Genomic DNA, 19727 nt, shown 5'->3' on the forward strand with positions numbered 1-19727 from the left:
AGACCTGACACCAAGGTGATCAATGTAAAAGTGATTCTCAGGGTCCTTGTCTCCTCTGGAAAGGGTCAGAGCCAGGCATCCCAGTGACCTGTGGGATCCTCCCAGTGACCTGTGGGATCCTCCCAGAAGCAGGACTCAGCTGGAGCCAGTGGGTCCCTCCTGGCCTCAAGGCCACCAGTACAGACAGAGGCAGCACTCCCACCCAGCAGGGAAAGGGTTCTCAGCTCCTGCATTTACCAGGACCTGAGATTTGACAGCCACAGCCCCTGCGCTGGACAGAGAGCCATGGCCACCATAAAGATGGCAGGAGCAGAGTGGAAAGAGCTGGGAGATCCCACTCCAGCAGCAGTGAGCTCAGGGAGGCCTGGCCAGTGTGTGTGCCTCACGTGGGAGACTGGCTGCACTCGGGTCCCAGCTGGATCCCACACACCTGGATCAGCCCTGCCTCTGTTCCACGCCCCCAGGAATGTGGGTGCTGGGCCATGGGTGCACTCCAGGCAGGGGCCTGTCCCCAGAGCAGCCCCAGGGGTGGTTTGGGGTCTGTTCCAGATGGGCACATGGAGAAGGCTGGCAGGACAGGGGCTGAGTCCCTTTGGGCAGGATCAAGCCCTCAGCTGTGAGCTGTGCATTGAGCCTGCACCGGGACACAGCCTGCAGACCTGAGCCTCACCTGGAGGTGCTCCAACCCAGCAGCATCAGACACAGCCTCAGCCTGGCCCTGGCTGCCAGGGAAGCCCTGCTGGGAGCAGGGATGGGCACAGGCACTGCAGGGCTGGCTCCTCACAGCTGCAGCACAGCCCTGCATCCCCAGAGCACTGTGAGCTGTGGCTGCTCAGCCCCACGGCTCCCTGGGCAGCAGGGCATGTCCAGCAGCCCCATCCAGCAGAGCCAAGCTGGAATCTCTTGCCAGCACAGGCTGTGCTCAGCACAAGGGCGGGCACTGCTCCCCTTGGCATCCCAGCCGCTGCCCCAGTCTGGGCTGCCCTGGCACTGGGGTGGCATGGGCATGGCTGCAGCCTCACCTCTGGCCTGGCTGCTCCTTGTCCTCGAGGGCAGGACAAAGCCCAGCAGCAATACAAGTGAGCCACAAAGCCAAGGCTTGCTCCTGAAACCTGGGCTGACCCATTTCTCTCCTGACTTGTCCCACACCACGTGTGGCTCATCCTGATCTGTCCTGGGCACCTTGGCTCTGCTTCTGGTGCCCCCCACGGGATGGGCAGGGGGATGGTGCCTGCTGTGGCTGCTCAGTGCTTCAGGCCTCCCGTGGCACCAACAGCTCGCTCCTGGCTAGTGAGGGAACAAGAGACTGTGTCTGCCTTAAATTAATTGTGGAGTTGTCACTTGCTGGGGTTAGAGTGCTTTTCATGCCCAAGGTGCCTCTCATCTCTCAGCAGAGAGGCCAGCACAAGGTCTGTGTGCCCAAGCTGCTCTAGAGGGACTTGTGAGAGCCTGACTTGGTTTCAGAAAGTAATTTCAGCCACTCAGAGTCACATTCAACTCAAAACCTTAAAGAGCCCATGAAGGCCTGGGCTCTGAGCCCCAAGCCCTGCTCCACAGCAGCACTTTTATGTTGAGTGACATGGTCTGTGTGATGAACAGCCAGGTCCAGCCCTGTCCCAGTGCCCCACACAGCCCAGTGAGACCGTCCCCTCTCCCCCTGTGACGCCTGGCATTGTGCAGCTTGTCCTGGCCGTGTGAGCATGTCTGGGATGGAGGTGTCCAGCGGCAGGGAATGGCTGTGATGTGCTGAAACAGAGGCCACCAAAGCAAGGGCTGCCTGGCATGAACTGCTAAGGGAGGGTTGTGAAGGAATTGTGTCGCTTATTCCCACTACACCACAGCAGAAGCACAACCATGTCCCCAGCTCCCCACGATCCTGCTGGTCCCAGGATGGTGGGCTGTGCCCTCCCTCCCACCTGCTGATGCCGCCCTTCCTCCTGCAGGTGCCCCACGGGGAGTGGAACAGCACGCTGTCCCGGGACAAGGACAGCGAGATCCCGTGCCGGCGCATGCGCAGCGGGAGCTACATCAAAGCCATGGGGGATGATGACAGCGAGGACTCAGAAACCAGCCCCAAACCATCCCCGAAAACTGCAGCTCGGAGGCAGAGTTACCTCAAGGCCACCCAACAGTCCCTGAGTGAGCAGAGCACCACACAAAGGTAACGCTGGGGCTCCTCTGGGAGCTCTGCTCAGGCCCTCAGGGCCAGCCCCGGAGCAGCCCTTGGGTTGCAGCACCCCATAGAGTGTGGCACCAGAGCCCAGCAGGGCTCCTGCACCCCACAGAATGTGGCACCAGAGCCCAGCAGGGCTCCTGCACCCCACAGAATGTGGCACCAGAGCCCAGCAGGGCTCCTGCACCCCACAGAATGTGGCACCAGAGCCCAGCAGGGCTCCTGCACCCCACAGAATGTGGCACCAGAGCCCAGCAGGGCTCCTGCACCCCACAGAGTGCGGCACCAGAGCCCAGCAGGGCTCCTGCACCCCACAGAGTGTGGCACCAGAGCCCAGCAGGGCTCCTGCACCCCACAGAATGTGGCACCAGAGCCCAGCAGGGCTCCTGCACCCCACAGAATGTGGCACCAGAGCCCAGCAGGGCTCCTGCACCCCATAGAGTGTGGCACCAGAGCCCAGCAGGGCTCCTGCACTCCAGCCCTAACAGAGACATGAGGAGACAGCAGGACAGGAGAAGTTGTGGCACCCCATCCTGGTGATTCCCAGTAGCCCTGGTTAGGAGCTGCTTTAGGTCCCTGTCCCCTCACCTATGGGAGGAGCACTCCTCTGATGGAGCTGTGGGGATTTCCTCTCCAAGCATCCTCTGCTCTGGAGGAATGCAGAGATCCCAACCCCAGGAGGCCCCTTGGCCATGGAAGCTTCTCACCTGGCATGGCTGAAGACACAGCCTGCTGGGACTGTGCCTGGAGCTGCTCTGCTCCACAGGTGTGCAGGTGTTCCAGGTGTTCCACCTCTGGAACAGAAAGGTGGCACACTGGGCTGAAGGATATCCTGAAGGGCTGAGAGGTTTTTGAAGGAGGGAGACCCACAGTGGTTTGAGCCAAAGCCAGGGAAGCAGAGCAGGAGCTTTGCTGGGCCAGAGGCTGGTCCTGCAGGAGGGGCTCTGTGTGAGCTGGGCAGGGATGCTGGGCAGTGTCCTCAGCACCTGCTCCCCATCCCGGGACAAGGCACCTGGGGGCTCTCAGTGCTCCGGGTGCTGCAGCTGGGGCAGCTGTGGCTGCATCAGAGGAGCTGCTGGGGATGAACTGCTGAGGCTCAGCAGGCAGAGGGAAGTGGGGTGCAGGCAGTGCAGGGGCACCCCACAGAGCATTCACATCACGACCAGGTGCTGCTTTCTGCTGGGAGACAGTGGCAAAATCAGTTGTGGGGAGCCCTGGAAATGCCTGTTCTGATCCATCCCTGTTCCGAGCCCTCACGTTCGCCTCAGGGGAGCAGGGTGGGGTCCTGGAGTCTCTGGTGGAAAATTCCCACCTAGAGAGGCTGGGGCTCCTTGTGCCCATGCAGCCTGTCCCTCGGGATGTGGCTGCCCTGAGCGCTGGGCTCAGCAGGGCCGGGCCAGGCTGGGGAAGCTCTGGGAGTGCGGCACGTCGGGACAGAGGGATCGGCTGCGAGGGCTCCAAGCACGGCTCGGCCCTACAGGAGCTCTGCGGGGCAGGACCCGGCGGAGCCTGGCCGGGAACGGAGCCGGGAACAGAGCCGGGAACGGAGCCGGAGCTGGAGCTGGGGATAGAGCCGGGACTAGAGCCGGAACCGGGGATAGAGCCGGGACTAGAGCCAGAACCGGGGATAGAGCTGGGACTAGAGCTGGAACCGGGGATAGAGCTGGGACTAGAGCCAGAACCGGGGATAGAGCTGGGACTAGAGCCGGAACCGGGGATAGAGCTGGGACTAGAGCCGGAACCAGGGATAGAGCTGGGAACAGAGCCAGAGCTGGGGCTGGGGATAGAGCTGGGAACAGAGCCAGAACCGGGGATAGAGCCGGGACTAGAGCCCGAACCGGGGATAGAGCTGGGACTAGAGCTGGAGCTGGAGCTGGGGATAGAGCTGGGACTAGAGCCCAAACCAGGGATAGAGCTGGGACTAGAGCCAGAACCGGGGATAGAGCTGGGACTAGAGCCAGAACCGGGGATAGAGCCGGGACTAGAGCCAGAACCGGGGATAGAGCCGGGACTAGAGCCAGAACCGGGGATAGAGCTGGGACTAGAGCCGGAGCTGGAGCTGGGGATAGAGCTGGGACTAGAGCCAGAACCGGGGACAGAGCCGGGGCTGAGACCAGGGATAGAGCCGGGACTAGAGCCGGAACTGGGGATAGAGCCAGAACCCCTGTTATATAAAAATTTAATAACTCTGAAGGAGACAGAGGTGGGCTTTTGTCTTTTATGGCTACCCATAAAACTGCCTAGTCCAGAAAGCATCTGGATGCTTTCCAGTATATAGATGTTTTTCCCTCAAAATGTGTCCTCTTTCTCTGATGGATACATTAATCAAATCACATTTTTAATAATGTAAATACATTTAAGGATTAAATACTTTGGCCCTGGCTCTTTACCTAAATGTGTGGATTTTACACCAGTAACACTGGTGACTTAGTGTGGGTTCCTCATGATTTATTCCTGTGTTGCACAGATTGCAGTTTGTTTCTGTGACCCCTTCAAGGGTGAAACCCTTCACAGTGGTCATCTGGCTTAGCTGTGTTGCAGTGACTGCAGTCAGAACCATTGACACAGGGGATAGAGCCAGGACTAGAGCTGGAACCGGGGATGGAGCTGGGGCTGAGACCAGGGACAGAGCCGGGGCTGAGCTGGAACCGGGGATAGAGCCCGGACTAGAGCCGGAGCCAGGAATAGAGCCGGGACGGAGCCGGGAGTAGAACTGGGGATGGGGATGGAGATGGAGCTGGGGCCCGGCCGGAGCCGGGAATAGAACCGGGGATGGGGATGGGGATGGGGATGGGGATGGGGATGGGGATGGGGATGGGGATGGGGATGGGGATGGGGATGGGGATGGGGATGAGAATGGGGATGGGGATGGGGCCGGGGCCCGGCCGGAGCCGGAGCCGGAGCGGAGCGCGGCCGCCCCCTGGTGCCCGGCCCTCGCCGCCCAGCGCAGCCCCGAGCCCCGGCAGCCGAGGGATCCCGGGCTGGGGCTGGGCCGGGGGGGCCTCAGAGCCAGCCAGAGCCAGGGTAAGGCACAGGGCGTCCCTCTGCGAGGGTCTCCGCCCCTCCAAGGGCTTCTGTGACTCGGTTTCCCTGCGGGCAGGCAGGGGAAGGCCGGAGGGGTGGCACGGAGGGGAAGGCCGGAGGGACCTTGCCCATGCCAGGACGCGGCTGGCTCACAGCCTGAGCTCACGGATAAAAACCTCAGCATGAGGGAAACACGGCAGTCAGCAGAGAGCCCAGGGCTGGGGGTGTTGCACGGCCCGTCGTCCCCAAGACACCCCAAGGGGTGTCTCCTCCATCTCCCCTGGCAGAGGGGACAATGCCCCGCTGCCATCCCACCCCGGGGTGGACACCTCAGGGTCCCTGTGGGATGCCCACAGGCTGCACAGGGCCTGCCATGCCCCCAGCTCTGCTGTCCCCAGGCAGGTGACAATGGGAGCTCTGTACCCACGGCCCTGGCAGATGTGGGGGAGGCGGCCATGAGGGCCTGTGTTGGGATCCCAGCCCATTCCAGAGGGAGAGGCCCCACAGCTGCCCTAGGCCACTGTGGCTGGCAATGTCCCCCTCTGTGTGCACCCAGCCTGTGCCCGGGACTCCTTCACACACGGTCTTGTGGTGGAACAGAGCCCCAGGGGAGCCCCATCCTTCCCCATCCCTCCCTGCCCCATCCTTCCCCATCCCTCCCTGCCCCTATGTGCCTGGGTCTCAGCTGAGGTCTGGCTGGGTCAGGTTCAGTGAGAGCCCTGCTCTCCTCCTGTGCACAGCCTGCTGCTCTGCCCCAGGACGTAGTGACAGTTTCTCCTAGCAAAGTTGTACTGGAAATAATGATCCCCTGCTCGTGCAGCATTGTCATTCCAGCTAGGTTCCCACTGGACTTCTTCCAGATAATCTATACAAATGTAAATATATGTATCTTGCAGTTGTTTCCAATTGCAAAGTCCACAAAATACAAATTAAAAGTCATTGCTCACCTTGCCTCTCCCCCCTTTTCCAGCAATCCAGGCAGTGCTGTGGCTGGAGGCTGGCACAGATCCCACATGCTCCCTAGGGCTCTGCTGGACTAAGTTGGCATCTGCAGTGCTTTCCTGGGGCAGCAGGACCTGAAATCTTGTCCCTCTCCTTCCACTGCATCCCACAACCCTTTCCCTCTGTGCCATGCCCAGCCAGGGGCCAGCAGGGTGAGGAAGAGCTGCCTTCTCCACAGCCGAGCAGTGGGCACGGTGCCCAGCATCACCTCAGTGCTGCCACGCGTGCCTGTGCCCGTGCCTGGCAGAGGGCCCGTGGGCAGGGGGGTCTGGCTGTGGGCAGGGGGGTCTGGCCATGGCCAGGGGGGTCTGGCTCTGCCCCAACGCTGCCCCTGCCATGGGGACACCCTGACACCCTCTCTCTGCCAGCAGGAGCCTGGACCGCCTGGACTCTGTCGAGATCCTCCTACCTCCGAAGTTCCCCACCTGGGAGGAAGAATACAACCAGATCTCTGACAGTGCCAACGAGTCCAGCTGCATCAACCAGGTGAGGTGCTGGAGTGCTGCCCCACGGTGCTGGCACAGGCAGTGAGGGAGGAGGCCAGCTCAGGGGGGAAGGAGCATCTTCTTCCCTCATCAAAGCAAGGCACTGGCTGTGCTCCAGGAGCTGCACAGGCTGTTCCCTGGCAGCTTTACCACTGTCATGGCCAGCTCTTTAATCAGGATTCCTATTAGACCTCCTTCCTGCAGCTTTGCCTCCTCTCACACTGCTGGTGCAGCCAAAACCCCTCTGCCACAGATATGGTAACCCAGAGGGTGCCCCACCGTGCTAGGGGAAGCTCATGGCTGCTCTAGGTGCAGGGTCTCACTGTGCCACCTCCAGAACCATCTACAAGGCTGCTCAACCTTGCTGCAAGCACCTCATGCCCACTGGGTTGGTCCAGAGCCAGGGCCAACCTCACCTGGTGATGTCCAGCCTGGGATCCCACAGGGTCACCAGGGACAGTCACCCTGCTCAGTGCAGGACCTCACCCCTTGTGCAGCAGACTGGAGCCAGGAACAAGGAGCCCACAGCTGGGGAGGCTGTCCTGCCAGCCAGCTGGGCATGTCTCTTTTGGATATTCCTGGGCACCATGGCAAAGCCAAGGATGCCTGTGAGATGCTGGCAGAGGGTGGCAAACCCCTTGCCACAAGGTGAGCTCATGCCCCAACCACAACATTTGGGACACAGTTGATGCAAAATGGGTCTGACTTCCCACACTATGGTTGTGGGGTTGCTCTGGAGCTCCCTAGGGCTGGGATTGCTCTGGAGCTGCCTCCCAGGCCAGAGATAACTGGTGCCAGGATGAGCAGAGGTCCCGTGTGCTCATCTCAGCCCTTGCACTGCAGGGCACAATGGCCCCACAGCTTTGCCCAGTGAGCCCTGTCACCCCAGGCCTCTGTCCCACCTGTTCCTGTGTGTCTGCATGGGCAGCACCCCCACACTGCTGTGTGTGTGTGCAGGGGGCCAGAGCAGCAGGGTGGGCATCAGGAGCCCTGGGGGAGGGGGACAAGGGCATGTCCTGCCTGTGTTCCCATCCAGGCGTGGGGGGCACTGAGCCCCTTGGCTGGAGTCTGCTGCTGTCCCAGAGCGGTCAGAGCCTTGGAGGGGAGCTGGGGGAGCAGGGGCATTGCTGGGCATTCCTGTTGCCTGTGGCCAGTCCTGCCCCTTGTGCAGCAGCAGCAGCAGCAGCAGCAGCAGCAGCCTGTGCTGGGTGTCTCGTGCACAGCAGGGTCAGCACCGCCGTGTCCTCGTCCTTTGCGTGTCAGTCCGTGCTGAATCCCTGCAGGACACCATGGCTCTGTGCTCTGTCCGTGTCCAGAGCTGCTTCCAGGAGCTGAGTGCAGCAGCCCCACAGGGACATCAGGAGGGGCTTGGAGCTGAAGGGTCTGAGCAGCCGTGATGTGCCAGGAGCTGCCCAGGCAGCCAGCCCAGAGCCAGGCTGGTGGCACTGGGGTTGCTGGGGACGCCCCAAATGCCACAGCGCCCGCTCACACAGGGGGCTGCTGCCAACACAGGCACTCTGCCACTATCCCCTGAAAACCAGAGAGCTCAGCTGCAGCTGGTCAGGATTGAGAGGCCTCCCACAAACTGTGTGTCTGTTGATCCAGAATGGAGCTGGTTCATGGTCAGTGTGTGCTGGTCTCACCCATCCCAGTGCCAGAGGAGTTCCCGCCCTGCCCTCACTCAGTGTGACCTCCACCACCTTCCTTGTGTGTCCAGCCAGACCCCAGTGTCTCACCACATGGAAACACCCCCAGCTCTGACAGACAAGTCCCCTCTGCTCGGTCCCACTCAGCTCCACCTCTGGCAGTCCAGAGATCACCAGCTGCATGTCTCAGCACCTCCTGTCACACCAAGGGGGACAGAGCTGGTGACCCCAACACTGCCAAGCCCCACCATGAGCTGTGCCCTGTGCAAGAGGGCCAGGCCCTTTCCCAGAGCCAAGCCTCTTCCCTCAGGCACACTTTGAACCTAGATTCTCCCCGAGAGGGTCATCCAGGGCAGGTGGTGCCAGGCAGAGCCCCGAGAGTGGAGAGGAGGAGGAGGAGGAGGAGGAGGAGGAGGAGGAGGAGGAGGAGGCAGCTGTGCCCCCGGGCAGCGCAGTGTCTGTCAGGGCTCTGTATGCTCAGTGTGTGCCGTGGCTTTGCTCTGCTGGGGAGGCAGAACAGCTTCTGTGTGGCTTCTTCTGGCACAGGGGGACAGCAGTGAGGTGGCCAGGCCAGCCCTGCAGGCTGCAGGACAGTTCTCCCCACACGGAGCACTCGGGCTGCCCACGGCTCTGTGGGCTCTGGGGTGTGGCCAGAGCTGGGGGCTACCCAGAGGTGCCCAGTGCCACCTCATGCAGCTGCCCCTGTGTGCAGAGGGCTGTCCCAGCACGGTGTCCCCAGTGTCCCCTGTGGGTGCACACAGCAGGCTGAATGTTCAACAGCTTCTCCCGTGGTTGAGGTGTCCTGTGGAGCTTTGCCATGTCTGTGCCACTGTCTGAGGGGCGTGTGGCCTCGCTTGGCATCTTCTGAGCTCTGCAGTTTGTACTGAAGTGTCAGCAGCAGTGGCCCCAGGGGACAGCCCCCTGCTCCCCTTGTGCTCAGTCCCTGTGCAGTCACTGTCTGTGTGAGGGGCTCCCTGTTCTTGGCCTTTAACCTTCTCCAACTCTTTCTTCCAGATCTTTGGACCCCCCTCACTTATCCCTCAGATATTTACCCATGGAGAGCAGGTATTGTCCCGCTGGTGTTTCTCTCATCCTTCCTCACGGAGCTTTCTGGGGCCAGCCTGGACACCATGGCAGGGTGTGAGGTGGGCTCTGGGGTCAGCCCATGCCCAGGCCAGTGGCAGGAGAAGGAAAAGAGGAGGAGAAGGAGACAGCACTCCTTAGCCAGGCACTGTAAGACAGCTGAGGAGCTTGAGTCCTGGGCCCAGCAGGGGCTTAGGGACCCTCAGTTTTAAGGGGAAAGCAGATGAACTTCTTAAGCCAAACTTCATGGAGCTCAGATGCCAGTGCTGGGCAGAAACAATGTCCTTGTGTGCCAGGAGAAAGAAAGGGCCAGGAGAGATGGATGTGGGCAACAGGGCCAGTCTCAGCATCTCTCACCTGTATTTCAGACCAGACTGCTCTGGGCTGGGTCTGGTTTGACCTGGCTGAGCCTCTCCCAAGACCGAGATTCCCCAGCAGCTGCCAGGGGACAGCAAGGCAGGGCTGTGGGCAGGAGGGAGAAGGGGAGGGCAGGGGGAGAGCCAAGCCCTCTCCTGGCCCTCACCAGGGATGGGGCTGGGGTGGATTCCGAGACCCACCCTAGGCAAGTGTGGGGGCTGTTCCCCAGCCCACAGCTCTCCCCTGCTGTCTCCCCACGTTCCCTCCTGAGGAGCAAACATGCCCTGGTGGGCTACACTGAGGCTGAGGTATCCCAGCTGTGCTGGGACAGGGCCCTGGTAGTTTGCACAGGGATTTTGGCCACGGATGCTCTCAGCAGCAGGACTGGGGGTGTTTCAGGCACTGTGCTGGTAAGTGTCCCCTGCTCCACAAGCTGGGACCCTCTCCCCTCCAGGGAGGGGCCCTCTTCCCTCTCTCAGCAGAGAGCCCAGCAGCACTGACCACTGACCGCTGACCACTGGACCTGCCGTGAGCGGGACCTGCAGGAGCGGCCGGAGGGCGAGGAGCAGGACGGACAGACGGACGGACGGACGGACGGGAGGGGAGGGGAGGGGAAGGGAAGGGAAAGGAAGGGCGGCCGCAGGCAGGGGCTGACCGGGCTGCCGTGTCCCCGTGCAGGCACCCGAGCCGGAGCTGGGGGAGCAGTACGAGCCCGTCTGCGACTCCACCTACAGCGAGGCCGAGTCGGCGGCCGCGGAGGTGCTGGACCTGCCCCTGCCCAGCTATTTCCGATCCCGGAGCCACAGCTACCTCCGCGCCATCCAGGCGGGCTGCTCCCAGGAGGACGACACGGGCTCCGTGCGCTCCATCTCCCCGCCGCCCACGGGCAGCCTCAGCGGCAGCAGGACCCTGCCCACCAACAGCAGTGAGTGCCGCGCCGTGCGGGGACGGGGACACGCCTGGCACTGCTGGGGCATGCGAGGCGCTGGGCTCGGCTGCCTGCATCCCCAGCCGTAGCTGAGCGTGACTTCTGGGGCGTGTTGGGGCTTGCTGAGGATGGGCAGCAGCTGGATGTGGGTGCTGGAATGGCAGACGGGCTCTGGGTGCTGTGTCAAAGGAGGTGTGACCAGCAGGTCAAGGGAGGACATTCCTCCTGCTCTACTCTGCTCTCATGAGACCACTCCTGCAGAGCTGACTCCAACTCTGGGGCCCTCAACACAAGAAAGATGTGGAGCAACTCCAGAGGATACCATGGAGATGATGCTCCAAGGGCTGGAGCCCCTCTGATACCATGGAGATGATGCTCCGAGGGCTGGAGCCCCTCTGCTCTGGAGATAGGCTGAGAGAGTTTGGAATGTTCAGCCTGGAAAAGAGAAGGCTCCAGGCAGATCTTAGAGGTTAGGGAGGTGCTTGCACAGGGTGCCCAGAGCAGCTGTGGCTGCCCCATCCCCAGAAGGGTCTGAGGCTGGAAAAGGCTGATCCAAGGCTGGACAGGGCTTGGATCACCCTGGTCTAGTGGAAGGTGTTCCTGCCCAGGACAGGGGTGGGACTGGATGAGCTTTAAGCTCCTTTCAACCCCAACCATTCTGTGACTCTGTGATGACACACAGAGAGAAACCAACATCCCTGGCTGTGGAGTACAAACAGATCTTGCACTGAGTTTTAAGGCACCAACAAGCCCCAGAGCCCAGCATCCCTGTGCTGAGCCATAGCAGCATTTCCATGAGGCTCCAAGTCACTTGATTTGCTTTACTTTGCATCAATTTCTCCAAGGCAGCCTGTGCCCTCCCCAGCTCTGGCCAGCCCCAGTGCTCCAGATGGGGCTCAGGTGTAGCACAAGGTGTGAGGAGCTGAGGTCCCATCCTGGGGGTAATTTTGGGAACTGGTTAGCAAAGGTGATGCCTTGGTGTTCCTCAACATGGTAGTGCCTGTTCATGGTGCAAGGCAGATGGCAGAACAAGCAGGAGGAATGCAGAACCTCCCTAGGGCTGTCTGTGGAGGCAGCACATCCCATCCCACCCCATCCCATCCCATCCCATCCCATCCCATCCCATCCCATCCCACCCCATCCCATCCCATCCCATCCCACCCCATCCCATCCCATCCCATCCCATCCCATCCCATCCCATCCCATCCCATCCCATCCCATCCCATCCCATCCCATCCCATCCCATCCCATCCCATGGGTCCCCAGCAGGATGGGGCCTCTCAGCACCAGCCCTGGCACCAAGGGGAGTTCAGAGCAGCCTCAGCTCATCTACTGTGGGCAAAGCTGACACAGCCCTGGAATGGGATGTGGTGGGATGGGATGGGATGGGATAGGATGGGATGGGATGGGATGGGATGGGATGGGATGGGATGGGATGGGATGGGATGGGATGGGATGGGATGGGATGGGATGGGCTGTCAGTGGCAGACAGCACATCCCAGCTCTGGGTAGAGTGGGGAATGGGGAGGAGGCACTGCAGCCTTCCTGCCTGGCTGCAGGCCTTCCTCCCCAGGGACACGGGCATGGAACATCTCCCTTCAGTGGTGTGAGCTGCAGAGCCATCCCAGTCAAGGTCCCCAGGACGAGGCAGGAACTGGAGGACATCCCTGGGAGGGATGGGCTGTTTGCTCGGCCCTGTCCCTCCTTCCTGCCACCCTCTCTGCTCTGCTGTGTCCCACTGCTCTCACCTGGCTGCCCCTGTCCCCAGCCCTGTCCTTGCTCTCAGTGCTGCCACAGGTCCAGGCTGGCACTGGGCAGCAGCAGCAGGGACAGCACAGAGGGGGCTTCCAGAATGCCTGGGTGCCACCTCTTTCTGACATGACCCAGCACAGTTCTGCTGCTTCCCAGAGCATCCCCCAGCCCTTCACATTGGCTGCTGAGCCCTGGGGAGAGAAAGGGTTTTGGTGGAGGATTGAGGAGCAGAGAGGAGCATCTGTGGTTGTGCATGCACAGGATGTGGGAGGCAGGAGACACATCTGGACAGCACTCACACCTCTAATCAGCCATCTGGGCTCAGTTCCCTTGCAAATCATGGAATTATTTTGATTGGAAAAGCCCTTTAGGATCATTGAGTCCAACTGTTAACCCTGCACTGCCAAGGCCACCACAAACCCATGTCCCCAAGTGCCACATCCACAAGATTTTTGAACACTTCCATAGATGGAACACTTCCATCACTGGCCTGGGCAGCTGTGCCAGTGCCTGAGCACCCTTTCCATGAAGAGCTTTCCCTAATACCCAACCTAAACCTCCCCTGGTGCATCTTGAGGGCGTTTCCTCTCGTCCTGCCGCTTGTTACTTGGGAGAGGAGCCTGATCCCCACGTGGCTGCACCCTCCTCTCAGCGAGTTGTACAGAGTGAGGTCCCCCCTGAGCCTCCTTTATTGCAGGGTGAGCCCCTCAGCTTCCTCAGCTGCTCCTGGGGCTCCAGCCCCTTCCCCAGCTCCGTTTCCTTCCCTGGATACATTCCAGCCCCTCAGTGTCTTTCTTGTCACCGGGGCCCAAATGGACACAGCACATGAGGTGTCTCACCAGTGCCCAGCACAGGGGACAGTCACAGGGGACAGCCACCCCATGGCTGGTACAGGCCAGGTGTCATTGGCCTCTTGCCCACCTGGGCACACCTGGCTCATGTTCAGCTGCTGCCAGCCAGTACCCCCAGGGCCTTTCCTGTGCACCCCTGAGGCTCTGAGTGGCTGGTGGTGCAGGAGAGGGGCTCCCAACAGCAGGTGGCAGCTTGGTGGCATCAGCCTGGGCACACGGGGAGGGGTGGTGGGTGCACTGTCACCTGCAGCTGTAATGGTCACTCGTGGCCTCTGCTCCACGCAGGGCTCTGGGATGACACCATTAAGAGCCCGGAGCCAGACACATCCCAGGGACACCTTCCTTCATCCAGCATCTGTGCAGCAGCCCAGAGCACTGGGCACCACCCCGCTTTTGTCTGTGCAGGGACACATCCTAAAGCGGCCCCAGCAGCACTTCTGGGGCCAACACAGGCTCCTTGTTCCTTAAGGGTCGTGTGGGGGCTGGATGCTGAAGCAGGGGGATTTGGGCACCGTCTGAGGCAGGAGGAGGGGCAGCAAGCTGCACGGGGGTGTGTGGGGAGCACGGGGGAGAGCTGACAGCTGTCACACCCCTGCCACGCCGGTTCCTCCCACTGATGCCTGTGTCACCGGCACATTACAAGGCAATTAGCTCCCGTTTGACAGCCAGCGAGACAGATGATGAGCTGCCCTTGATCAGCCTTAAACAAAGCTTTGTGCCTCGCACAGCCGGAGACTCAAAAGCCCCAGTGGAACCCATTCCTCTAATTGCCAGGCGTGCAGTGACAGCCGCGCCCCTCCCAGCACCACAAAGGGCTCCCCAGACCCGGCTCCTGCTTATTAGAGGCAGCTCTGGGAATTACTTGTTTAATAGACTGCTTGCAATGCAGAGCAGAGTATTTGATGTCCAGGGGAAACAGGAAAGCAGACGTGAACAAGGAAATACAGCAGGGAAAGCTCACACCAAGCCAGTCCTCCTTGTGCTATCTGGTAACACCACCCTTGCTCAGAGCATCCTGCCCTGGCATTCAGCAGCCTGCTCCCAAAAAGCTCAGGTGTCCAGCTCCTTATCCTGTGTCCAGATCTCCTGCAGGGAGGCCAGGGCTGCACACACCTTGTGCCCTCCATGTACCAGAACTTTTCCAAGCCCAGGCTGGGCAGGAGAGCACTGCCTGGGAGAGATACTCCCGAAGGTCAGGACAGAACAACTGCTCTCTGTCTCCCACCTGCCGTGATCCCGGGCTCTGTGTGGGCAGGCAGTTTCTGTTGCACTCCTCGTGGCTGTCATGGCCTTCTCTGCTGTGTGGGGAAGCAGCACGGTGGGAAGGCACAGGGAGCTCACACCAGGCCAGGAGCCATGGCTGGGCTGGGGCTGAAGCACCACTGCTGCCCCTCACTAATCCCATCGGCCTGAGCTGACCCCACACAGCCTTTGCGAGGGACTGCTATCATTCCCTTCAGATTTTCTCCTTCTTTTTGACCTAGATTTCACGTTCCAGAAATAGCTTTCTCTGACATACAAGCAGGAAAGGGATTAGAGGGAGAGCGTGTGTGTGTGTATGTGTGTGTGCCAGGGAAATATTTCTGTTGCGTGCTCCATCAGTGTTTGCAGAGGAAAAAAGGGCACGCACACACGTTCTGGGATGTATTCCTGTGTCTGTAGGACAAAAAGAAATTCATGACAGCTGTTTCTGTCCACGTTTCCCAATTCATTTCTCACCTCTGATCTGTCCCTTGTTATGATGGAAACTCCAGCACCGCCCTGTGCCCAGCCAGAGCTCCCTTTCCCCCGGAAGCCGTGCCCCGGCCACAGCCCTGCTCTCGGCTCCACCCCCGAGCCCAAGCCATCCCTGCCTTTATGTGTCCTCTTGGTGCTGCCAGGTTTCAGCACTCCCACGGGCAGCACCAAGGGCTGTGAGCTCGCTGCCTGCTACAGGCACATGGCTGGCACCCAGAACCAGCTGCAGTGGGTTTGAGCCCACAGAAATGCCCAGGTCCCCGGGAAGGGGCGGCTGCAGCCACGCTGTGGGTGCTGTGCTGGCACAGACAGGAGGTGAGCACAGCTCCAAGGTCCTGGCCCAGCCTGCCTTCTCCCAGCAGGGATCATCTACAAAGGAGCAGAAACAAAGGCAGCTGCCAGCATTTCCCTTTGCTGACATGGTCAGAAAGACAAGTCCTTCTTGTTGCTTGCTTTTATCAGCTTTGATAGCAGGAAAGGGAGTTGGTGCTGTCCTCGTGGGAGAGGAGAAGCCAGAGCACCAAAGGGTGCCTCAGCTCGCTCAGAGCTCTGGGAGGGCAGCACCAGAGTCCGTGCACAGTGCTGTGCTCTGCCCGTGAGCAGAGCTGGCTGGAGGGCAGTGTGTCAGGCACACAGACTCCTGAGGTCTCTCCTCAGGCCAAGGGGCCTGGTGGCATCCCCACGTGCTGGCCGTCCTTGTGACCCAGGTGAGCACAGAGCTACCCTGACACCGGTCAGTCACAGGTGCCCCTTTGTGTCCCCTCTGTTGGTGATGCTCAGCCCCTCTGTGGCTCCCCAGGGCCACAGGGCTTGTGCCATCTCTGGGGGAGTCCCCACAGCAGCCAAGGACAGCCTTAGCTGAGACAGACACACATGTGCCAGGAGAGCAGGGCTGGGTGGGGTTGAGCGAGGCTCTGCAAACAGCCTAGAGCATTTTCAGGATGTCAGACAGTGCAGGCAAATGAGGGTTTCTTTGTGTTTGAGTTGGGTTTGGGTTGCTTTTCTTCTCCTTCATGCTTTCCCATTATCTTTTCCATCTCCTGAGCCATGACCTGGGTATTTCTGAGGGTTCAGGAAGACACTGGCAGTTCAGAGCTACCTGGGAGACCCTGAACTGAAAACACGTTTCTATTTTTCTTTGGTAGGCAGCGGAGTGGGGAGGCCCTAGGCTGAGGGTCCCAAAGCTCAGGGCTGACTCTGTGACCAAATTCTCCCTCAGCCCCATTGTGCTGCTGCTTCCAAGAGCGGTAGCAGCAAATCCGCAGCGATTCAGTTGCTGAACGCCGAGGGCGGCGGCGTCTCGGTCCTGCCTGCGGAGCCGGCAGCGCTTGAGCTCAGCGCTTTCCCGCGGCGCTTTGATCGCTCCTCGCTCCACACCAGCCCTTCTCAGAGTGCTGGGAGCCCAGCGAGCCATCAATAAATCCCAGCACCGAGGAGTGATGGTGGCAGCGAGGGGCCGGGGCAGGACACGTTCTGCTGGCAGGGGCTCGCACGGCCCGGCCCTGCCCAGGGCCCAGCACCGCCAGTGCCCGCACCCACTGCCCATCTCGGTCACACAGAGCGACTCCGGCCTCGCAGAGCTGTCCCGGGCCAGGGACAGCTTGTCCCTTGTGTGTCAGCGCAGCATGTGAGGGATAGAGCTGGATGCTCCTGCAGCACCCAGCGTGGCTGTGCCCGGGGCGCAGACCCGCGTGGCTCTGCCCAGCAGGTTCTTGCCGCAAGCCGCACGCTCTGCCAGCCCTGCTGCCCTCCACACCTGTATCCTCCATCAGCCCTGCTGTGGCAGCCCCAGGGGAGGCTCAAAGCACAGTCCCAACACACCGCCCGCACCCGCTGAGCCTCCGATCCCTCTCCCCACGCCCAGCGGGGCAGAACTCCACCAGCAAATCTAGGACCAGGGGAAAACACCCACAAAGGAAACCTCCTCGTCCCACTTGTTCATTTTCCACGTGTTTCCCTCTGCACCGGAGGGTTCCTCTCGGCGATGCTGCAGGAGGTGCGTGGGGCAGCGCTGCGCCCCTGCCCCGCCGCCAACGCGGGTCCCACCGCGCCCGCTCCGCGGCTGGAGCGGGGAAAGCGGGAGCGTTCCTTCAGCCAAACCCGCGTTCGCGCGTGGGTGGGACCGCGGCCGCGATGGGGAGATGTCACCGAGACAAGGAGACAAAGCTCCCGCGTGGGGTGGGAGCGGCGCCCGCTTTGTTCGGCAGCGCTCGGCTCCCCTCGCGGCAGCGGCGCTGAGGCAGCGGCCGCCGCCGCCCGTGTCCCCTCTCGGTGCCGCCGGGGGTCCGGCCGCGTGTCCGGCGGGGCGGAGGGACCCGCGCGGCCGTGGGAGCGCGGCGGGGCGGGCGCGGGGCGGTGCCGTGCCCGGCGCGGGGCGGTCCCGGGGCGGTCCCGGGGCGGGGCGGCCGTTTAATGCGCGGCCCCGCCCGGGCGCGCGGCCGGAGCGGCGGGCGGGCGCGGTGAGTGCGGCGGCGGCTCCGCGCGTCTCCTCCCTTCTCCAGCGGCGGCCGCACGAGCAGCCGGAGCGGCCCCGGACCGCGAGCGGCCCCGCCGGCGGCTCGTCCTCCTCTTCCTCCCCTCCGCGGGACCCAGGCCGGGCCGAGCGCCCTCGCCCCGCGCCCCCCCGTCTCTCCGGTCCCCTCCGCCCCTCTTTGTGTCTCTCATGGCTTTGTGTCTGGAGCTCCTCAGGCAATGTGAGTGACCGCGCGAGCGGGGGGCCGAGCCGGGCCCTGCATGGCTGCGGGCGGGAGTGCCGCCCCCTCCCTCCCTCCTTCCCTCGCTGCTGCCGCTGCTCCGCCGCTTGCCGGGCCCGCCGCCCCTTCCGCTTCCCACGCGCGTCCCGGGCCTCCGTGGGAGCGCCGGGGCCGCCCCGCTGGGCTCCGGGCCGGGCTCCGGGGGCCGCTCCATCCTCCTCCTCCTCCCCCGCATGCCGCCTGCGCCGCGAGAGCCGGGCCGGGCGGGGGTGGGCGCTGCCCGCTGCCAGCCCCGCTGGAGCCGTCCCCGGGGCCGCGCGGGGTCAGGCCGGTGCCCGGCCCGGGGCTTCGGGCCCTCACGGAGGCTCCGGGTGCCGCGGGGAGGGAAGCGGCGCTTCACGAAATGGGTTCCCCGCCGGGGGACACGGGCCCTTTCTTTGGAGAGGCGTTCGGATTCTTCCTCGCCTGGAGAAGAAAAGGGAATTGTCTGGGCGAGGCACGGAGCTGAAGGCTGACATTTCGCAGCGCAGCGAGCTGGCACCTCCCGCCCAGAGCTGGCTCTGAAAAGTCTCTTTTTTTAGCCTGGGAGAACAGGTCCTGGCTGAAGGTACCTGGTGTGGCAGCCCAGGCTCGCCCTGTGCAGGAGTTGAGGCTGAACCCCTGGGGATTTAACTGCAGGTGCAGCCCGGCTTTAGTGTGCCTTGCAGGACGGTGAGGATGTTGTGGTTGGCTGTGAGCAGTCTGTAGATGTAGCCCTTAAGTTGTACTCCAGTCTTGATTAAGAGGCTAAAAAGGAGGATTGTTTGCAGGATGCTGTTGGTAGTGTTAATATCACTTATTCTACAAAGACCTTGACCCCAGGGTGGGCAGGAAATGTCGTTGAGATGAGAATGGAATTAGGACCTCTGAATCCTAGGCTGTAGCTTGTCACTTGGGAGAGGAAAAGAAGAAAAGGGAGGAAAAAAAAAACCCACAGCATGTGGCATTGAATCCTAAAATAAATTCCAATCATGTGGGATGATAACAAGCCAGATTGCCAAGTCGTGTAAGTTGGCAGACTTGATTCCAGAGGGTCCAAATTACTTTGCTGGTAATTGCTCTTCCAACAGGCATTTGGTGCTATGAAGTTACATGTGCTTGAAGGCATGGAGAAAACTGAAACTATTGATCAAATTCAGTCTCTTTGGCTTTCAGATAAGTATTGATGTGTGTATGCACCCAGATACTTGGAGGAGGGTTATCTGCAGAATTTGTTGTTGGCAGGTGTGGAAAACCTAAAACTTAATCTTTAAGGTGCAAACGCCAAACTGCCACATGCTAATTTTGCATCTAGCTTGCTACTTCATCCCACTTCTGTCATGGCAGTGTAACTTTGGGGTGCAGCTGAGGACCCCAGGCTCTGGGCAGGTGCTGGAGTGTAACTGCTGTGCACTGGGCCAGCCTGGAAAGGACAAGGAGACCCTGGGTAGCAGAGGTGATAAGGGAAGTGTGGGCTGTCTGTCTGTACCGTCCAGTGGGATCGGCAAAGCACAGTGTGCTGGGAGCCCCACAGGTCCTGTGTGGAGATGTAGCTGTGTCCCAGCACACGTTGTCAGCTTGTTTTGCTCACAGCTCTGTGTGTCAAGTGGTTGGGTGCTTGATCTGTGTGTGCAGTTTGGGTTTGTGGACACTTCTGGCTGCTCAGCTCAAGGTTATTCTGCTGCCCCAGCTGATGCACGGGAGACCTGCTGCTCTGTGAGCGCGTTCCTGGCCGTGCGTGCTGCCAGAGCAGGAGAAATGTGAAAGCTTTCATGGGTAACTAATGACAGCCAGGCATGTAAAACAGCTGTGTGTCAGTTCTTGTCTCCTGTATGGATTTTCCTGTTGTTTGAGCCCAGACTGGGATGGTCTGGAGTGAGCTGGTCACTGGATTGTGTGAAAGTCACGGTGACACTTTTAATTTTTCTCACAACCCACTTCGTGCACGCCTGCAGAGCCAGGGTACAGCAGGGCCTGG

At 61.1% G+C, this 19727-nt stretch overlaps 1 protein-coding gene across 6 annotated transcripts in view; it reads left to right on the forward strand.

Moving 5' to 3' along the window:
* DLGAP4 (DLG associated protein 4) overlaps positions 1-19727 on the forward strand; it is a 174005-nt gene that overhangs the window by 117119 nt on the left and 37159 nt on the right. For 3 of the 6 annotated variants that reach the window (XM_058036413.1, XM_058036412.1, XM_058036415.1), the window contains 4 exons: positions 1944-2161; positions 6571-6685; positions 9345-9395; positions 10449-10695. In XM_058036413.1, coding sequence (XP_057892396.1) covers positions 1944-2161; positions 6571-6685; positions 9345-9395; positions 10449-10695 — 631 coding nt within the window. Of the gene's footprint in view, positions 1-1943; positions 2162-6570; positions 6686-9344; positions 9396-10448; positions 10696-17552; positions 17732-19727 lie in introns of those variants that run through there. The other 3 variants (XM_058036414.1, XM_058036416.1, XM_058036418.1) reach the window with 2 other exon arrangements.

Source organism: Melospiza georgiana, chromosome 17 (genome assembly GCF_028018845.1).
Source record: "Melospiza georgiana isolate bMelGeo1 chromosome 17, bMelGeo1.pri, whole genome shotgun sequence".
NCBI classification, from domain to species: domain Eukaryota; kingdom Metazoa; phylum Chordata; class Aves; order Passeriformes; family Passerellidae; genus Melospiza; species Melospiza georgiana.